Source organism: Glycine soja, chromosome 10 (genome assembly GCF_004193775.1).
Source record: "Glycine soja cultivar W05 chromosome 10, ASM419377v2, whole genome shotgun sequence".
NCBI classification, from domain to species: Eukaryota; Viridiplantae; Streptophyta; class Magnoliopsida; order Fabales; family Fabaceae; genus Glycine; species Glycine soja.
The window spans coordinates 8,901,838-8,923,292 of record NC_041011.1 but is presented as its reverse complement, the minus strand read 5'-3'; the positions used below and the strand labels follow the sequence as shown (position 1 = coordinate 8,923,292).

Sequence of the window (21,455 nt, the reverse complement as noted above, 5' to 3'; positions counted from 1 at the left end):
TGGTAATAGTTTTTTTTATAGCGTATAGGACGTAAACAACATTGTTGATGTAATTAATAAACAGGAGCTGGCTAATACAGCTAATTGGGTTGGGTTCGTTAGTTGTAATTGTAACAAAATCCCAGCAAAACTGAAAACAATAAAGCAGAAATTTTCTGCACGTACGGCCAAGTGTGCCAAGTGTTCGCAACTTCTATATCCAAAAACAATATAATGATTTTTCATGATGCGAGATTGACTTCAATTTCCTGAGCTGCGTTACCGATCACAAGTTTTATTATATTTATTATGGGAGACTTTTGACTGCATGATTGATATTATTTTTGGAATAGAAGGACCACTAACTACAATATATATTCCTCTAAAAAAACTATACTATATATAAAGCTCTTAATTGCTCCTTGTTGATGAATATATAAAACATTATGGAAAAATTTGATAAGCATCATCAAAACATTTACGAGACCAACAAAGTCCAGTGTGATTGATAGATAACTTAAATTTGTATACATGCTTACATAAGTTTATTTTGTTGACCATGCATCCCAAAAAGATTTTGTTTGAAGAAGTAAATTTAGTTGATGTTGGACAAAAAGTAAATTTGGTGATCTCTACCGTTTGAGAGATTAGTTTTATGATTTTCAACTATGAAAATAATTAACTTTCAAAAAAAAAAATTAAAACATACCGATAGCAAAATGCACAAAAAATAAAAATATTATATATAGATAGAATAGAAACCAATTTGTGTCCGTGTCTAAATATATATGTTAGAATAATGATGTTTTTGGGTGTGAAAATTGTAACAAATTAACAACCAATTAGATTGAATTCTTGAGGATTCACTTTCAGTTTATGTGTAGGTTTCTTAAAGAGGGGTGTGCATTTTAGGTTTGGGGTGTATAAATTTTCAAGTCTTCAATGTTACCTTTGCATAGAAAGCAGAGAAGGCACATATATCACCCACTCAATTCACTTCCATTTATCTAGGCGTTCACGAAAAAGAATAACATAAAGAAATCGGAGAATATTTTCGAACGTAGATATCTCCCTTTCACTCCTCCATCAACTACTCCACTTTTACTTGTTTTGTGCAATGACCCATGACGTATCATTAATGTGTGAATCAGCCAGTTATAATTATTTCAGTGCGTGTCATCTTGAAAGAAAGAAGTTAAATAAAACATGCTAAGGAAACATTACAAGAAAGAAAAAAAGGGGGAAATGATCTAACAATCATATAGAAGAAAGTGAGTGATATAATGGATAACTAGTTGATGAGCAATCAATGAGAGAAACAGTGCAAACCCACTCACATAACCATGGACTTGTCTCTTTTAATTTGATAGGAAACCAGAAGGCATGCATGCATACATGAGCATTCACACGACATTTTGACAAGACCAAAATACATAACGTCATGTTTGGGGGCATCGCTACCATTGACTCTGCAATTGAAATTTCTTTTTTTTGTGTGTGTGTGTGAATTCAGATATCCACTAATTGAGAGTCGGAGATTAACTTTGTGTTTCATTTACCATTACGAAGGCTTCAAACGGGATTTCAAACATTCATAAGCATCCAACACAAAAGCAACACACTTGAAGTTTCTAAAAAACGCTAGTTAACTAATTTGAATTGAACAGTAATCCAAACAGACTGAAATTCATCTAGACTTTAAAATTCACTTAAAAGATTGATTTTTCTATAATTTTTTTCTATACACACAAAGATGAAGATTAAACTTCTAATCACATTCTTAAATAACATAATTATCTATCAATGGTAACATATCATATCATGTTAAATAGCGGTAATATTGAATTACACATGTATAAACTATAATTAATACAAAGTAATTAAATTCGTATAAATTGGTCAAAATCTTTTTTATAATTTTCTCCCTTTTCATGGTGTTTTGTTATGTTGATTAGGGCATGACCAATATTTGCAAAACACGTGACAAGTGCACGCCCCACAAGACAAGTATGTACTTAGAATTACTGAATTAGGATCCAAAATGAATCTGCTAACAGGCAACCCAAATCCAGAAACTGTTTATAAATTACTTTGTGGTTTTGGTTAGGGTGAGTGAGTGATGAGCACAAGCATTCACTGTAGATACCACCTAGCTAGCCCAGGGTTCCAGTCAAAAAGTCTCTTGCATCTTTGTTGGCCTAAAAAGACTTACAAAGGGCATCAAATTATTTGAACACAAAGCACTCTGCAATGCTAGCTAGAAAAGGAGTGTTTGAAATGATGGGTTGTGTTGTAAGCAAGTGTAAGCACTTTCTAGTATTTGAACACAACACACTTGCTTATAACCCATCATTTTTCTCTCTCCCCCACCAATAACGGTTTAACTTTTTATATTTTTAAAAAATATACTACAAAGGATAATTGTTATTATTGTAATGTATATGAAAAAAGTAATGCCCTAACAGTTGAGTTGATCTCTAAATATGTTCGGACAAAACACAATGAGATTTGAGGCTAAGTGAAAGCTACAGGACTATCTTTTCTCTTCTTTCACCATCAACCCAAACCCTTCTCTCTCTCTTGATTTTCCTTCAAACACATTTTTATTAGGGCTCCAATTTTAATATACCACCCTCCATCCATCTTTTGCTTAAAGTAAAGCGCTCTATCATAAAGCAATATTAAAAGTAAAATATGGCATTATCTACTCAAAAGGGACGCTCATTTTATGCTTTTTGAGCCTTCAAATAAGCATCTTCGACCTCTACGTGGCCATGTGGCTGCAAAGCAATATCCAAGTGAAGAAGAGAGGGAAAACAAAACTATAAAGAGAGAGAAAGTGAAAAAAGATTAGTTAATAGTATTGGGGCAGAATGGGCAGCTTTAAAGGCTAGAACGGGGAGGAAAAAGTTGCTCTAATTTTGACATGACAGCCTTGTTTATGTAAAGGTGATGGAATTACGTACCATACACTCCCTCTTTTTCCCCCAAAAGTTTCTCATTATTTTATGCTTAATGTATCTTATATGCACCAAAACGAACTTGTGTTCATTGAAGTGAAAACTTAATAGTATATTATTATAAGGGCCAGTAGTATAATTAGGAATACAAATGATTACTATACCTCGTGTTATCTGCGCACAACCGCAGATGACAAAGCAAATCTAGGTATTTCATGTCAGGCTACATGTATGTATTGAGATAATTAAAGTATTGCATATAATTAATGGGGTGGTAGTGGGTGAAGAATCTGAAAGTGTCCAATGTGACAGTCTATGTATAAACTCAAAAACATTCATTGTTTTTTGCTTTTGATTTATTTTAGAAAAAAGTTAAATTAAATTCTAACCAAAAAATTGGTAAATTTTTTAATATATTAAATAAATTATTCCAAATAGATCACTATATTTGAATGAAGTTATCCACCATGCTAATAAACTATCAAACACAATATATTATATATTTTGGTCTTGATTATATGTATCATCGACTGAATATAATCATGTTTAAGTTAAATAAATTATTATAAGTGATATATTAATTTTTCTCTCAAGTATATAACATAATTGTATACATAAAATTGGATCCCCAGACTATTCGATAAATTAAAATAATCTGATAACAATTAATTGACATACTTGATGGCAATTGCAACCCTATACTGAGTTCTTAATTATAATCACCTACATGTTAAAAACTTTACGGTAAGCATTGCAAAGGGCCGTTTTGTATCATGTCATCCTTTATTAATAATCGTATACACGCATGTTATTTTCATACTAAAACCATGCAATAACGTCAAAGTATATTGCCAGAGACATATTTCTGCAGAAACTCTGGTAAATGGCACCAGCTTTTACTGAAAGCAGTTAATGGGAAACAACTCCACCATTGAAGTGGTATCAATAATTAGCAGAAGCCATATATGGTCAGAATCTGCTTCCTTCCTAAAAGACTTCTATTTTGGCTGAGCAAAGGAAAAGGTGGAAAAAGGGGAGGTAAAAATAAACGAATGAATAAAAGGATCAGAAATAAATTTCAACCAAAGCTTGACAGTGAAAGGGAAATATTTTACTTTCCCCATCGTTATTCAACTTGGCTTAATTGGACACCTACATGACCAAAATGTTGGATTGATCATTGTTTAAATAGTGAATTACCAATCAAACGAATATGATTAAACCATCTCTCTATGTGTGTATATTTAATAATAGAAGAATTATAAAAATTACAGAATGATGTAGTGATGTTACTTGAATTATTTATAAGGTCAGATGTTCAAACCTCAATCGTAAAATTTGCTCTTAATATTTACAGCTAGCCAATTCAATCCAGTTTGTAACAAGTTAAAATAACCAATTAACAACTCGTTGAAACCAATTACCCACTGCCTTCAATTATATTGGCCAGGTAAGACCAGTTTTCACCTGAGAAAAACGAATATGATGTGTTATATTGTGGAGTACTGGGGACTCAATAGGAGAATGTGGATGAGCTAGTTACTGTTTTAAGCTCGAGAGGTGTCATATTGTCTAAAAAGTCTAGAATAGTTAGACTCGAGCACTCCTAACTTGTATACACTTTGGTTTTTTTCTATTTGAAGTGTAGTTTTTTTTTTCCTATTGCATGAGCTTATTCTTCATGTTGGGCTTACTTTCAAGTTAACTCAAAGGTTACAAGTCTGTTTTTTTGGTAATTCTTTAAGTCACCCTATGTTTTGCTTGGTGCACCTCAACTTTTCTAATATTCCTTTTTTATCCTTATTCTTCTCTTTCATCCTCTTCACCACCATGCACAGCCCCGCCTTGTACACTGACCCGCAAGCACCTCCGCCAACACCTTCATCAAATCCCGCAACCTCTCTCATTTACCATCACACGATCTTGCTCATCACCCTAAACTCCCCCTCCCTCTGCCTCAGCCTTGCCGTGTCGCCACCTCCCTGATGCACATGTCTCTCTCTTTATCCATGTCTGCTACAACCATAATGCTGAACAAATTGTAAGATATAAACTCTCACCCATTTATCCGCTTTCAAAGCATTTCATCCCTTTCACCATGTTTGATTGGATCTAACAAACACCACCTCACCAAATCGCAAGATATAGCCGACTACGACTACTTGTTCAAGTTAGTGATTGGAGACTCCGGCAATGGCGAGTCCAACCTCTTGTCCTTATTCACCCGAAACGAAGCTTGGAGACCAAATCCACCATTGAGGTTGAATTTTCCATGCAAAGTGTCCCTACGAATTGATTTATGATGTTACGGATTAAACGATCCATAGCTTGACCCCTATCTAGAGATCCAATTATTTTGTTTTCTTTCTTTTTTGTTGGCTTATTCTTCATGTTGTGTTTGTCAACAGAATCGCAGCTACCTCATAGGTTAGACATCTATTTTTAGTTCTATTTTTTCCTGTATAGACTAATTAAACTTAAGCGCTCCCAACTTAATTATATATTTTAGTTTTCTCTACTTATCCCAATGTGGGGCACGGGTATTCTCTAAATAAGAGATAAAAATATGATCCAATATTGATATGGAAATGTGGTAAATTTAAAAAATTGTAGAACACGACATAACTATAAAATTAATATAAATTAACCTAAAAAATTTTAAATCACGAGATAGAATAAATTCATATTGGCTATGTTGTCTTTGAATTTATTGGTCAAAATAATGTCATTTTAACTGGTCATTGGTCAAAAAAGAATCATATGGATAAATTATCTTAAAAAAGACTCATTAATATTTTGTTTATAAAAATGAACCAAAATCACCCATCACTCCATTCTCCTCCCCACTTTCTGGTTCCTTCACCCCTCTCTCTCCCTCCCCCCAATCTCTCTTTTATCTCTTTTCATCTTTCCTTTTTTTTTTCTCTCTCTCACTCTCATCAAAGAAAAACCAGAGTAATGAACTGTTCATTACCTGTGGCTATTGATTCATCTTCCCCTTCTCGTTGATGGATGTAATTTGATGGTCGTTGATATTTGATGGGTATGGATTTTCTTCAAAGTTCAAACATATTACAGTGAAGAAAAAAATATAATATATTTATATATAATATTATATAATATTGGCTTAAATATGTGCTTGTCTCTAATATATATCCAAATTTTATGTTTTTATTTTTTAATATTTGAAAAGTTTTATTTTAGGTCAATTACATGATGACATGTCCATTAAATATTTGATAATGTAATTTATGGTAACTAAAAAACTGTCAATATTTGTTTCAAAATTATAATTATAATTTTTGGTAGATAATAACTATCAAAATCAATTAAAGTAAAAATAAAAAAATTGAGGACCCTATTTTGAGTCGCATCAACACTTCACCTACCTTCTTCTCCTTTCAACCTTCATCTTCCAAAACAAATCTCAAATAAAAAGAAAGTTGTTGGTATTAATTAACAAAGTTTCACTGCTTCTTGATCCTACCATCAAAGCCGCAGCAGTGTGTTGCGCGATAGTGCTAGTAAGGGTTTGCGTGTGAAAAGTTTTTGGTCACGGAAGGATCGGGTGCAATCAAATCTAGAGGAGGAGGAGGCAGCATGCAACATCAAAGGAGGCTGGCGGGGTTGGTGCACAACCAAATCGAATGGTTAAGGGGTGGCACAGCGATGGTAAAGGTCGTAATGCCAAAGGGATCATTACTGCCGGGCATAGAGGGGGAGGTCATAAGCGTCTATACCGTAAAATTGATTTTCGACGGAATGAAAAAAAACATATATGGTAGAATTGTAACCATAGAATATGACCCTAATCGAAATGCATACATTTGTCTCATACACTATGGGGATGGTGAGAAAAAATATATTTTACACCCCAGAGGGGCTATAATTGGAGATACCATTGTTTCTGGTACAGAAGTTCCTATAAAAATGGGAAATGTCCTACCTTTGAGTGCAGTTTGAACCATTGATATACGTAATTGGAAGTAACCAACTAGGTTTATGGCGAAACCTAGAAATCGATCACTATAAATTATAGTTTTAATTTCGAAATGAATATTGTTACTTTTAAAACCACCACAAATCGTATTTTTGATAAGTTAACTATCACATCACCAATGGATAGATCATAACAACAAAAATAAAAAATAACTTTTCATATGTTAAGGAGCAAAAACAAAGAAAAAGATTACGAGAGATCAAACACAAAGTTTGAATATATTAAGAATAAAAAATATATTTAAATCTATAATATTTATATCATATATATCATATAAAGTTTAAATATATAAAAATTCAAAAATATGAATTGTATTAAGATAGTTATTTTTAAAAAGGGTATTACAATAATTTTTATATTATTTTGTCTGTGTTTTACATTATCCATCAAACATTACACGAGACAAACATATGTCTTGTAACTTAAGCATTTATTATGTGATGTTCTCTTTAGACTATACCTTGATAGGTATCAAATGCTTCACAAGTTTGCTTGTTGGCAGCAATAGCATAAAATAATCTACCCTAATTATTAATATGCAAAATTATAACCCTATTCCCATATAGAACCGAAATATAAAGATAAGAAAGAAAGAAAGAAAAATACAGGTAAATTAAAGAAAAGGGAGACAATGATTCAAATAGGGAAATAATATAAACTAACCATGAAATCTAATTCTAAGTTTCTAACAACTTCAACTACCTCAGCTTTCAGCTTATTCAAGATCATCCTGAAGTAATGGAGCAAGCATATACTCCACGGCTGATCTCTGCTTGGTAATTTCATTCAGAATCGCTAATTGAGCTTCTTCACAAGCTCTTGCATTCGGCAAACCAAGTGCCCATCTCCCATCTGCCAAATGATCAGGCATGCTCAGGTTGTTTCCTCTGGTTTTGATTGAATAAAACTGTGGGTCAAATTCTCTAATTTGAAGATGCAACCATGAGGGGTGGTCCTCATCTATTTTAGGCTGTATCATCAAGCAGGTAAAAGGGGTTAACGAAACACATGAAGAAATGAAAACATGATGAATTGATCAAAACATATCACCCCCTCCCCCCTCTAAAGATTAAAAACTAAAATTTAATTGTTTTTTTTTCTGTTGCTTGGTCTTTGAATTTTAAAAAGAAAAATCTTACATGTGGCAAAATTCAAGTGTTTTATACTTTATAGTTTTTCCTCTTTTGGTTTAGATTTTAGTACAGCTTATGGTTCAATAAACCTATCCAAACCCCATGTGTGCACACTCAAACAAGAAAAAACGCAAAAATGTCAACAGAAATCCTAAATGCATGACTGCACTCTACTCCTATATATCTTTGCTTAAGATATATTATATATGCAACAATCACATTAAGTATCTTCACATTGAATAGCAGCAGAGTATATGGCATTCTATTAATGAGACTATATAAATTTTAGAATAAGGCAGTTTTTGAAAACCAACTTACAAAGAATGAGACAACGGCAGGTATCTTCACATAATTATTTTTCTTAATTAATCAGACTAACATCATAAAAAAACTATAAAAGCTACACTCTAAGCAGCAAAAAGTCACAGCAATATTGACGTACACATAACCCTGCCAATGGAGCAATTGCAATCACAACTCCATGTCCACTGCGGAATGGGTGCTTCTCCACGAGAAGCAATTTTCCAATTATTCCACTTGCCACTGATATTACATATATATCCCTAATTTCCGAATTTGAAAATGCAATTCCACAAGGTATTCCGGACTCTGAAACAGTTACAAAGGATTAGAATTTTCAAAATAGAGTAAGAAAGAAAGATGCCAGAGGCACAACCAAGTATAAATATACTGATGCCTACCCAATAAAACATTTGACCCAAAGCTAGCAGATGAAACATCTGATGAACGGATTACTCTAGAATCACTGGTAGAACTGGAAATCATGTTCAATAATGGCTTGTCAACCAATCCACCTTTCAAAATAAATGTCTTCAACTGGAAGTGGAGAATAAAAGCCTGAATAAACAACTGGTATTAAAAGTATGCTCCAGGAGTATTAAAGAATGAAAGATAAATAATTAACAGCAGCAACTAAAATCATGGAACGATATAGTGTTTTGATTAAACACCCACCAAACCTGCATTGAGTAATCCCCAATTTTTCACCTCTAAATCCCACCTAACTCATCTTGTTGAACTTGCATTTCATATCCTTAGACATACAAATTTCAAGCTTCTCTCCACAACTCAAGTTTAGATTTTACTCTTTTGTCTTAACTAATCAACTATTACTATATCTCATTGACAAAAATCATGCATTGAGCACAAGCTCTTGGATGTACTTGTAAATATGTCCAGTACCACGTTAAAAACTACAATTTAACTTAAACTTATCCTTATATTCAAAATTAACACCCATCTCCGTTTGTTGTAGAAACTAAAAATTGATCATTAAAATAATGCTGCAACTAATCTGGATGACAACTGGAAAGAAAAATGACAACACCTTTACTGCATCAACCATCCTTTGCCAAGCAAAATATGAAGATGTTTGACCTGTCACACACAATCATTTTTTTAATGAAATAATAAATAGTACTTGGTGTCATTGAATATTAAAAGTAAAATACCAATCCAATGGAGAGGTCATTTGGTTGTGAAAAGATGACAATACCATTGGTGGGTTGTTGGTGAAGAACAAGCTCCAACATAAATAATGGATCTTTATATTGGGAAGATTGTTCAAGAACTGCATGCAATGCAATAAGAGGGATGCGCATTAGAGGGGTGGAAATAGACAACGCTAAGGTAATTTCATATTAGTAGTATCAAGGTAATTTCATAGTGTAACAATAACCAAATCCAATCCTGTTCCCAACAGATGGGCTGAGCTACCTAAATCAAATAAAGCCATTTATCAAAAACAAAAATTTCAATGATTCAACAAGAACAACCTTACATTTTTCCCACTTTTTAATTACGAAAATATGTATGCACCCTGTTGATACATATTAACCATATTCTAGACTTATTTTAACTGTTCAAATACCTAGTTACTCAAAAAGATGCAGCAGGTTCAATCTCAAAGTGAACAAAGTAATAAATACCTCTTTTACAGCTTGCGAATTCTGTTATTAGAGTATCTGGAATATGATCGAACCAAACTCCACCAAGTTCATTCAGAAAGTTTACACGAGACTGATCATATGAAGTCTGCCGATGGAAACTAGAAACTATAAAACTAGAAATTTTGAATGCACAAATGCAATTTTGTAATTGATGATGCTAATGAACCTGTAATAACATGGATAAATCAATATTTACTTCCAATAACATGCATATCTTATCCAAAACAAAAGATGTAATAAAACAATCACATATGTATATCATAACAACACTAACAAGAAAGATAAAAGCCATAAAACTAAAAATGTCAATATTGACATTGTTGTGGTGGTGTTTGAAGTTGGCTTCGGTTTTCAGAAGGAGATGATCAAGGGAAGAAAAGGACCAAGAAAAAAATAGAAAAAAAAGAGAATGTAAAACAAACAAAGTACAGGAAAAAAAAAAAAGATAGATCAGAATAAAATAAAAAGAGAAGAACAGAAAAAAAATAATAAATAAATGCTGTGAAGAAAAAGAATAAACTGAAAAAAAAAAAAAAAGAGACAAGAGGTTGTGAAGATATCTTATATGGCGGTAGTTGCCAGAGTTCAAGTCTTTGATGACGGGGGGTATCAATGTGGGTCAAACAGGGGAGAATGACATTAGGTGAAAAAAAGGGCTTTGTAAAAATGACAAAAAAATATGTATCCTTTATCGCCATCATAACAATGTATCATCAAGGATAACCTCATATCTTGAAAAATTGAGAAGCAATATATGATTACAAGATAAAAAAAAAAAAAAAAAGCAAAGTATCAAGTCATGGTCTCAGCTAATTGCCAAATCATTTGGGTACACTTCTATGACTGGTGGCCTTAAGTTTAATTCGGCACAAGATAGATAGGTCTGGGCATTCCCACATTTCAAACCTAAGGACTTTTGCATGAGAGGGCATGCTAGAAATGTAAAATAAAGTATTTCATGAGTTTTCATTTAACAACTTGAGCTTTAGGAATAATTGATTCATGACAATAACTTTTCCAAAATTCAAGACAATTCTAGCTTAATTTATGCATAGTTAAGTTACTTTCTAGAATTATTAGGTAATTTAAAACCTTTAAGCCAACCAATATCAATTAGCAACAGCACCAACGCACCAAAATACAAGAAATCATATATATATATATATATATATATATATAGAGAGAGAGAGAGAGAGAGAGAGAGAGAGAGAGAGAGAGAAAGAAAGAGAGAGAGAGAGAGAAACATATCATATGAGAATGATTATCTTATGCAAGAATGAGAATAATCAATCTCAATGTTAGATTAAAATGAAAGGTAAAAGTTAAAACATTTTAAATTCGAATTAACATTATTTAACCATAAAATCTCTAAAAAATTACCAAACAAAAAATCAAATATCTTAAAAGATTTAATTTATGATATCCTAAAATATCTCAAACCTATCACCACGATTACCATCACAAGCGTCTTGATCATTTTCAGCACAATTGTCATGGCCACCACCACAACCACCATGATTATCGTCACCATTACTATCCACCACCACTACCACCGCCCTATGATCATCGTCACCAACATGATCACTGTTGTTGTCACTGCCACCACCATCGGCGATAGTGTTGGCATGGCAACAGCAACAATCATGTTGATGGCGATGATGGTGGTCATGACAGCGATCATAGTGGAGGTTGTTGTGGTGACAACAATTTTGACATAAATTAAATCTTTTTTTCTTCGATAAAGGGTATAAATTAAATCTTTAAGATATTTGATTTTTTGTTTAGTAAATATTATAGAGATTTTATGGTCAAATAAGATTTTAATTTAAAATGTTTTGATTTTGGCCTTTGATTTTAATCTAATGATTGAGATTAACCATTTTCATTCTCACTTAAGATTGTCATCCTCATATGATACGTTTTACACACACATATATAAGTTCATATCTCTGCATCATCCAAAGTAAATTACTATTTATTTTCTTTGACATTTTTCATCTACCATACATATTCTCAAACCTAGAAATGATATGCTCATTGTTCAAACCCACACAAGATTTACACACATGATCACAATAACATGCATAATCTATCATGATATCATCTTTATTTAAAAGAGAAACTTGTAGGAAGAACCTATAGTCCTAGAACATTAGGAGAAACAATTTTTGTTCTTGCGGCTTACATATAACTAATCATGAGCTTGATGATACACTTTTACATAACAACTATGCTATTCAGCCTAAATTTGTACCTAGCTTAGATAATCTGAGACTTGACAATAGATGGTAGAAATATACTGAACTGAAACTCCAGGAAAAAAAAAATCAAAAGCTAAACAAGTTTACAAAATTGATACATCAAATGTAATCCACCTAGTCATACATGTGATAGAATACAAGTATGTCTCCACGCAAGTAGAAATCCACTTGTAATAGTGTGTTAAGAAATTAGCTGAAGCTATTGAATACTTACAATGAATAGGAGAAGATTATCTCCACTAAGTCCCTCTCTATGGAAGATGAGTAGCTTTTGCAAGCACCACCCTGCATGCCATAGCACCATTATAGAGAGGGGTTGCTGGAAGGCTAAAACATTTAGCAAGGCATTTAAAATCTGTCAAATTTAAAAGGAGATGGCAATTTTGTTACTTTGCATGCTCTGTGGAACCCCAATTCTACCAAAACTACACAACAAAAATAATAATGAAGGATAATTCAATTGAACACATCAAAAATAAAGTTGTATATACATCTAGCATAAATCTAAAGATACTTTCATCCACAAACTTAGATATTGATGTGTCATTAGTCTGCAACTGAAACAGGCAGAGACAAAGACTGAACTGAAAAAACATAAAACATATAATGCATCTGAAACCAACAGATATCAACTATTAACCAGATATTTTTAGCCACTTCTGTGAATGTATAAATACATGATTTTGATTATGCCAAAGAATAATCAAACAAGGTTGCTTTCAAGATTACTTCAACAAACATTCAAAGGTTAAGCATTGCTTCAAGATTAATACAAGGTTACTTCAACAAACAAGCATTGCTTCAAGATTAATTCAAGATCAAGCTTTTGTCTCAAAACAAGTGTTTCCAAGAGATCAAGGCTCTGGTAATTGATTACCAGGTAGTGTAATCGATTACCAAAAGACAATTTTGAAAAACAACTTTTAATAAGGGTTTTGAATTTGAATTTGAATTTTGAATCATGTAATCAATTAACAGATGTTTGTAATCGATTACCAGCAACGACAATTCAGAAAACACTTTAAAAAGTTATGACCCTTCAAAATATAACTGTGTAATCAATTACAAATTTCTATAATCGATTACTAGTGAAGAATTTCAGAAAAAGTTTTTTGAAAAGACACATCTCTTCAAACCATTTTGAAAAGGCACGAAGGGCCTATATATATGTGTGTCTAAGTTCGAAAAGCAAGAGAGATATTCTAAGAGAACTTAATTGTCAAATGCTCTCTCAACAACTCATGGGCAAATACTTGCAAATCTATTGAAAATTCATCCAGGAACTTCAAATTGAATTTGAATTTGAATTTTGAATCATGTAATCGATTACCAGATGTTTATAATCGATTACCAGCAACAAAGCTTCAGAAAACACTTTGAAAATTCATGACCCTTCAAAATATAATTGTGTAATCGATTACCAAAAACCTGTAATCGATTACTAGTGAAGAATTTCAAAAAAAGCTTTTTGAAAAGACACATCTCATCAAACCATTTTGAAAAGGCACGAATGGCCTATATATATGTGTGTCTAACTTCGAAAAGCAAGAGAGAGATATTCTAAGAGAACTTTATTGTCAAATGCTCTCTCAACAACTCATGGGCAAACACTTGCAAATCTATTGAGAATTCATCCAGGAACTTCAAATTGTATTATCATCTCTAAAAGAAAGAAATTTCTCTAGGAACTTCAATTTTTATCATCCACTCTAAAGGAGAGAAATCTTTTTGTTCATTTCAGAAAGTCAATTGTAATCAAGAGATTGGTTGTCTCTTGGATTGTGAAAATTGTAATCAAGAGACGGGTTATTTCTTGGACAATCTTTGAACACAAGGGTGAGGGATCCCAAGGTGTGTTCAAAGTCTGTAAAGGATTTACAGAGATAGTGGAAAATCTCAAGTGGGTTGCTTGAGGACTGGACGTAGCCACGGGAAGTGACCAAACCAGTATAAATCGAGTTTGCATTTCTCTATTCCCTTATCTCATTTATGTTATTGCAGTCAATTTTGTCTTGCATGTTTAAAGAACATTATTAAATTGATTGTTGTTTTTTCTTCTGTATTATGAGTCTATCATTTAGAAGGGGGTTAAAAGTTTGTTTGTGAGAAATTTTGAAACTTAATTCACCCTCATCTTAAGTTATTGAGGCCACTTGTCCAACAAGTGATATCAAAGCAGGATTCTTGTTTAAAGTTTAAAAACTTCAAGAATAATTATGGCCTCATCTAATTTTCCATTTCCTGAGGGAAATTCTATTAATAGGCCTCTTGTTTTCAATGGTAAGGGTTATCACTATTGGAAAATCCGAATGCAGATCTTTATAGAAGCCATAGATTTAAATATATGGGAAGCCATTAAAATTGGTCCCTTCATTCCAACAATGGTAGTGGGAAATACAACTACAGAAAAACCTAGAGAAGAATGGAATGATGATGAAAGAAAAAGGGTTCAATAGAATTTAAAGGCCAAAAATATAATCACTTCTGCATTAGGCATAGATGAGTATTTTAGAGTTTCAAATTATAAAAATGAAAAAGAAATGTGGGATACATTACAAGTTACACATGAAGGCACAACTGATGTTAAGAGATATAGAATAAACACTCTCACACATGAATATGAACTGTTTAGAATGAATAAAAATGAGACCATACAAGATATGCAAAAGAGATTTACACATATAGTTAATCATCTTGCATCATTGGGAAAAATATTTCCTAATGAAGATCTCATTAACAAAGTGTTGAGATGTTTAAGTAGGCAATGACAACCAAAAGTAACAGCAATTGCGGAGTCAAAAGATCTCACCAACATGACTCTCGCCACTTTCTTTGGAAAACTTCAAGAACATGAAATGGAACTTATGAGACTCCATCAACCTGAAGATAATGACAAAAAGAGGAAAGGAATTGCACTCAAAGACTCATCTTCTTCTATTCATGAGGAAAATGACAAAGAAGACTCAAATGAAAAGAACTTAGAAAAAGATGATGATTTCAGTCCCTTTGTGAAGAGATTCAATAAATTTGAGAAAAAAAGGAAATTAAAGGAGATCAAACGTCAATTCAAAGAAGAAAGGAGAAGATTCCTTAGTTCCAAAATGCTATGAATGTGATCAACCTGGGCACATGAGATTTGATTGTCCTATCTTTAAAAGGAGAATGGAAAAATCCGACAAGAAAAATTTCAAAGAAAAGAAAGCATACATCACTTGGGAAGATAATGATATGGATTCTTCAAGTGATTCAGAAAATGAAATCATAAATTTGGGTCTCATGGTCAAAGATTATGAAAGCAGAGAAGAGGTAATGTCTTCTAACTATGACTTATCTATTTCTTTTGGTGAACTCCAAGATGCATTCAATGACTTGCATAAAGAATCTGTCAAACTTGCCAAATTAGTTTCATATTCTAAAAAAACTATTTTAAGTTTAGAAAAATGAAATTTTGAAATTAAATGTAGAGTTAGAAAATCTTAAATCTGAAGTTAAAACTTTAAAATCAATAGATAAAAATCAATCTTCTACAAAATGCTTAATACAAGAAAACAATAAAGCATCTCATTCATGTGAACGTTGTGATAAATTCAAAGAAGAAATTGAAGTTTTAAAAATTGCTCTTGCCAAATTTACTCTTGATAAAAATAATTTAGATATTGTATTTGGCAAACAAAAATGTGTTTTTGATAAAGCTGGATTAGGATATAATCTTGAAAATCAACAAAAGATGCATAAAAATTTCTTTGTCTCCACTCAAAAGGCTGGTTCTCCCTTGTTAACATGTTTTTACTATGGTAAGAATGATCAATAGTGCATCAACATGTTATATTATAAAGAATGGAAGTACCATTGGAAAAATGGTGTGTGTTCCAAAAGGATCCTTACTCAAAACAAACATTCAAGGACCCAAGAAAATTTGGGTACCAAAATCAAAATATGATTATATGAATAATGGACTCCTTGAAGCAAAGTTGATACATTAATAGCGGTTGCTCCAAACACATGGCGGGAGATGCATCAAAGTTTATTCATATTTCTCCCAAAGATAGTGAATATGTGATCTATGGAGACAACAAACAAAGGTAAAATTGTTGGAGTTGGAAAAATAGGTACGGATCTCTCTACCTCCATAGAAAATGCTTTACTTATTGATGATCTTAAGCATAGTTTATTAAGTATTCATCAATTATGTGATAAAGGCCTTTTGATATCATTTGATTCTTATATATTCCAACAAGCAGTACATTTTCTTTTGATATCATTTGATTCTCAGTTGATAATGATTGTCATCACAAAAAAGGGGGAGAATGTGAATGTATGAATACACAAGGTTGCTTCAATAAACAAGCATTGCTTCAAGATTAATTCAAGATCATGTTTTTGTCTCAAAAAAAGTGTTTTCAAGAGATCAAGGCTCTGGTAATTGATTACCAAGTAGTGTAATCGATTACCAGAAGACAATTTTAAAAAACAGCTTTTAAAAAGGATTTTGAATTTAAATTTTGAATCATGTAATCGTTTACCAGATGTTTATAATCAATTACCAGAAACGAAACTTCAGAAAACACTTTGAAAAATCATGATCCTTCAAAATATAGCTGTGTAATCGATTACCAGTGAAGAATTTCAGAAAAAACTTTTTGAAAAGGCACGAAAGGCCTATATATATGTGTGTCTGACTTTGAAAAGCAAGAGAGAGATATTCTAAGAGAATTTAATTGTCAAATGCTCTCTCAACAACTCATGGACAAACACTTGCAAATCTATTGAGAATTCATCCAGGAACTTCAAATTGTATTATCATCTCTAAAAGAGAGAAATTCCTCTGGAAACTTCAATTTGTATCATCCATTCTAAAGGAGATAAATCTTTCTGTTCATCTCAGAAAGTCAATTGTAATTAAGAGACTGGTTTGCTCTTGGATTGTGAGAATTGTAATCAAGAGACGGGTTGTCTCTTGGAGAATCTTTGAACACAAGGGTGAGGGATCCCAAGATGTGTTCAAAGTCTGTAAAGGATTTAAAAAGATAGTGGAAAATTTCAAGTGAGTTGCTTGAGGACTGGACATAGGCACGGGAAATGGTCGAACCAGTATAAATCGAGTTTGCATTTCTCTCTTCCCTTATCTCATTTATGTTATTGCAGTCAATTTTGTCTTACATGTTTAAAGAAGATTATTAAATTGATTATTGCTTCTTCTTCTGCATTCTGAGTCTATCATTTAGAAGGGAGTTAAAAGTTTGTTAGTGGGAAATTTTGAAACTTAATTCACCCCCCCTTAAGTTATTAAAGTCACTTGTCCAACAACTTCAATAGTTACATGTTCCTAAGTTATAAATATTTTTACAAAGAATTCCTTTTTTTGCAATTTTCTCAATAATAAATGCATGTAGTCAAAAATTGGTTTTAAAAGCAAAATAAATAGAACAAAATCTTCTCAACCTCATGCATCAATTGTGATTCACGGAGGCAAGATCATGATTATATACAAGTATTTTTGACACAGTTAAAGGGTGGGTGGAGAAGATTTGCGGACACCCTAATAAGGAGAATAGATAAATGGAGGGTATCCATATTGCTAGAGGTAGAGGAAGGCCAAAACTAAGGGCAAAACCATTAAGAAGGATTTGAAGGTCAATGGTTTGTCAATAGAGATATTTTTTCAATGTAGCCAACCCCACCTAGTAGCAGGAAAAAGGCTTGTTGTTGTTGTATTTTGACACAGTTAAAAAGCTCCGCAATTTTTTGAGCAAAAAAAAAAACTTTGTTTAAAGAACAAATGATTTTTAAAAGTTTATAGAAATAGACGTGGCATATTCTGAAAAATGATGATCCTCTTCAATTCAAATGAATGTATCCATCAATACTTACCATCCATACCTCTTCTCACTTAGCCCACTCATTGGAGATAGGATACAATCAAGATCTGCAAAACTTGCATGAAATAGAAACAAATAACTCAGTCATTTACTAAAAGACAATTGTAAGGGTACATAAATGAACAAAATAACACTACCTTTACTTTCAGTCAGAATAAGCAAGAGAAATATTGAAGCTAACAATATGCTTTGATCCTTACAGAAAACAAAAGCAAAGATTCCACTCCTACAACAAAAGCAATTTCATTATGTATATTTAGATACACAAGCTCATGAACTTGCACTCATTAATGCATTAATGATCTGCCTTAGTAATGCTACCTCCTGATGTCAGGAGCTGCATTGCAAACCCTTGTTGAAGAACAAGTTCTTCATGAAAACATAAAAGCATTAATTCACCAAGAAAAAAAAATCAAATTTGAATTGGATAAAATACAATCATCATTTATTTTGGGATCTAGCTTTCTCATGAAACTCTTAACATAATCATGAAGCTTATAAGAAAAGAAGGAAAAGCAAACTACAATCCTAAAAGCTTAAGTAATATATTAGAATGAAGTCGATGATTAGATTATGCAAAGCTTCAATCAATCAATGGAAACCAAAATCCAACTAGGACAAACTATGACATCAACCAGCAACACATTTTGTATAACATTATTTCTAATCTGGCATAGTCATTTATCAACAACCATTATCCTTTATGGATCCCAATCCTTCTAACTAACAAGATTTCTCCTTTGATCTCCCCACCACCACAGGTCCTCCCCCTGGCACATACACAAAAACAAAAGGTGGACAAGATAGAACAAAAGTGTCTCAACACTATAAAGTCTATGATGAAAAAAACAATAACAAAATCTACAAACCACCAACCTTTTGGAACAAATTTCACCGTTTGAGCTATTAATATTGAAACTAGACATGAAACCTTCCCAATTAGCACTTAAATAGATCCCATTGATACTCTCAGATCCATTTGACTCATGCATATAACTTTTTCCACTTCATTCAAGCACTTTGAAAAAGTTCTAACATCATCATGGACATCAGAAGGATTCCCTTCACTTGGAATACTCACATTTAAGTTCAATATATGATACAAGATAACATCAGCCACATTATTAATCATGCTTCTTCCACCAACAACCTGAAGAAGGCGGGATATGATATATAGCAAAGTTGTAGCAGACAAATCAGATCCATGGGGAAAAGATTATAGTTTTAATGAGTACATCACATGAAAAAAATATGGAATAATATGCAAGTGTGACAAGCAACTCAATTGCAGGAGTTTCCACCAAGCTTATTTTCATGTTTCTTTCCTTTCATATCAGATTTTTGTTCAATTTTATTATTAGCACACTATAAGAAGCATGAAAAATACAAGTACAAGAGAGACAAAATTATTCAATTATGATGGTGCGACAGTTCTCTCTTCTAAAATGATTAAGTCTAAAAACTGAATGAACTACTTAAACGTAAGAAGTGGACTTTATGGTTAATTTAAATGATGATTTTCTCCTCTCTTTTCAATTAAAATAAAAACAAAATTCATGGATCTTAGAAAAACAAAGATTGAATTCCATGTGGGGAAATTCCCATTCTTTCATGCTATAGAGTATAGATCAAATATTGGATATAGGTTGTCTAAAGAGAGAAGGTGAATAAAGTAAGAAAGTAAGGGTGTGTTCACCTTGATTTTAATTAAAGTACCTTGTATTAAACTCATTTCAAATCAAGGATGGATACACTCTTACTTTCTCACTTTATACATGTCACTTTAAAGGAGTCAAATCCCTAAATATTCACAAATTGGAGGGCACTACCCTATCATAATTAACAGACTTGAACACTAAAGTTAATATATGTATGATATAAAGGCAGAGAGAAACTAAAACTAAAGGCATACTAGTTTGCAGGAAAGTTTTGCATCTTGCACATTTTTATTCTTTGAAGCCATAAATGAGAATAGTAAAGGAAACACAAGCCCATTCAGAAGATTTTCCGTAACCAGTCTAGTCAAATGAGGCTCGCCAACACTAAGAATGTCTTTAAAGTAGTACAGTTCATCTGCAATTTCGTCAGATTCAAGAATAACCCCATTTCTTCGTTTTTGAGTGTCCATTTTCTTGCTACAGTGTAGGGCAGTTAGCTCCATAAGTTAGAACTATTTTAATGCCTATAAAGTACCAACAATTATTTGATAAAAAAAATATTCGAGTAGCATACCCTTTATCATAGACAAAATCATCTAAGTGAAAGCATAGATCGCTTAATCTGCGAACCAGGTCAGAGAAATATTCAGAAACTGGAGAAATTGATATAAATTGATAGACCAGGTCATCACTAACTGTAGAATCAAGATAAAAAATGTTACAAACTTCAGTAATCTATTGCACTAAAGCATGCTTACAACTTGCAAGCAATTCAAATAGCAGTGGAATACCATTGTAGATGTTCAGAACTAAAGCAGTATAGCTGTCTGAATAATCTTTTCTTCATGCTGAGCAAATCTTGGAGCTTCAGTGTAGAAGGGAAAAGAGACTACAGCATCCTGCAGTTGAATGTTGAAACAAAGAATATTAAAATACTTTTGCCGAATTCTGCTGGACGAAAAAAAAAAAGTCTTTACATCCAGTAAAAATCAACTGATGATGATTCTTCCCCCTTCACATTGCATTCACAAGTGATTATTGATTGACTGAAAATAATATTACATTATCTTTGCTAACGAGATTATTGATCGACTGAAAAAAGTTAAATAGTTGCAGCCTAATAAGTGCAACCATAAAATAATTCAAGCCTTGTGTTTTATCCAAAGTGGGAAGATAATGATCTTGATCTAACAGACAGCAACTAAACATTATATTTATTGTTTTGAACTTACCCCCTGAACATTCACAAGAAGGCAAAGTGTGTCTCTGTTTATTTTATTGCTAATTGCCCTGTATGAAGAAACAAACAAAATTTTAATTTATTCTATAAATTACTATAACATGAAAGAAAGAAATATGTGAAACAACATATCAGAATTACAAAATTTCCACTTTTTCCAACACTATTCAAAACAAATAAATAAAAAAGGAGAAAAAAATGTTGAACATATAACTTCACGTCTTTAAACAAGCAGGGAAAACTCACAACAAATGTTTAGTGATAAAGAGAGATGCAAAGGAAAGGAGGAAAGGATTAACCTTACGAAAGAAACATAGTATAGAGCTAGATCTCCCCCATCAAATTTGTAGGGATGCAAAATAATGTTGTTGATAT

At 32.4% G+C, this 21,455-nt stretch overlaps 1 protein-coding gene across 6 annotated transcripts; it reads right to left on the bottom strand.

Moving 5' to 3' along the window:
* Window positions 1-7,350: 7,350 nt before the first annotated feature.
* Window positions 7,351-21,439, bottom strand: LOC114372548 (protein TRANSPARENT TESTA 9-like). Of its 6 annotated transcripts, XM_028330164.1 has the most exons (13): window positions 21,380-21,439; window positions 21,073-21,130; window positions 20,632-20,739; window positions 18,320-18,408; window positions 18,175-18,229; window positions 15,113-15,183; window positions 12,518-12,588; window positions 10,022-10,127; window positions 9,589-9,663; window positions 9,421-9,470; window positions 8,774-8,930; window positions 8,515-8,681; window positions 7,351-7,909 (listed from the first exon to the last, which is right to left on the bottom strand). In XM_028330164.1, exons 3-13 carry the CDS (start codon window positions 20,685-20,687, stop codon window positions 7,655-7,657), a joined length of 1,152 nt encoding a protein of 383 aa, XP_028185965.1. In that variant the 5' UTR covers window positions 20,688-20,739; window positions 21,073-21,130; window positions 21,380-21,439; the 3' UTR covers window positions 7,351-7,654. The 6 variants fall into 6 exon arrangements, with proteins under 6 accessions (XP_028185965.1, XP_028185964.1, XP_028185966.1 ...); XM_028330163.1 differs by lacking the exons at window positions 21,073-21,130; window positions 21,380-21,439 and adding an exon at window positions 19,059-20,317 and having other exon boundaries at window positions 20,415-20,637; XM_028330165.1 differs by lacking the exons at window positions 21,073-21,130; window positions 21,380-21,439 and having other exon boundaries at window positions 19,264-20,636.
* Between the last annotated feature and the right edge of the window lie 16 nt (window positions 21,440-21,455).

Excerpts from the sequence above, each read along its gene's own strand:
- LOC114372548 (XM_028330163.1), bottom strand. The coding sequence starts at position 19,174 with ATGCATGAGTCAAATGGATCTGAGAGTATCAATGGGATCTATTTAAGT. Across the intron at positions 18,230-18,319 it reads TATTCTGACTGAAAGTAAAG|ATCTTGATTGTATCCTATCT; the intron begins GTAGTGTTATTT and ends CAAGTTTTGCAG. Across the intron at positions 8,931-9,420 it reads GGATGGTTGATGCAGTAAAG|GCTTTTATTCTCCACTTCCA; the intron begins GTGTTGTCATTT and ends TTGTTTATTCAG.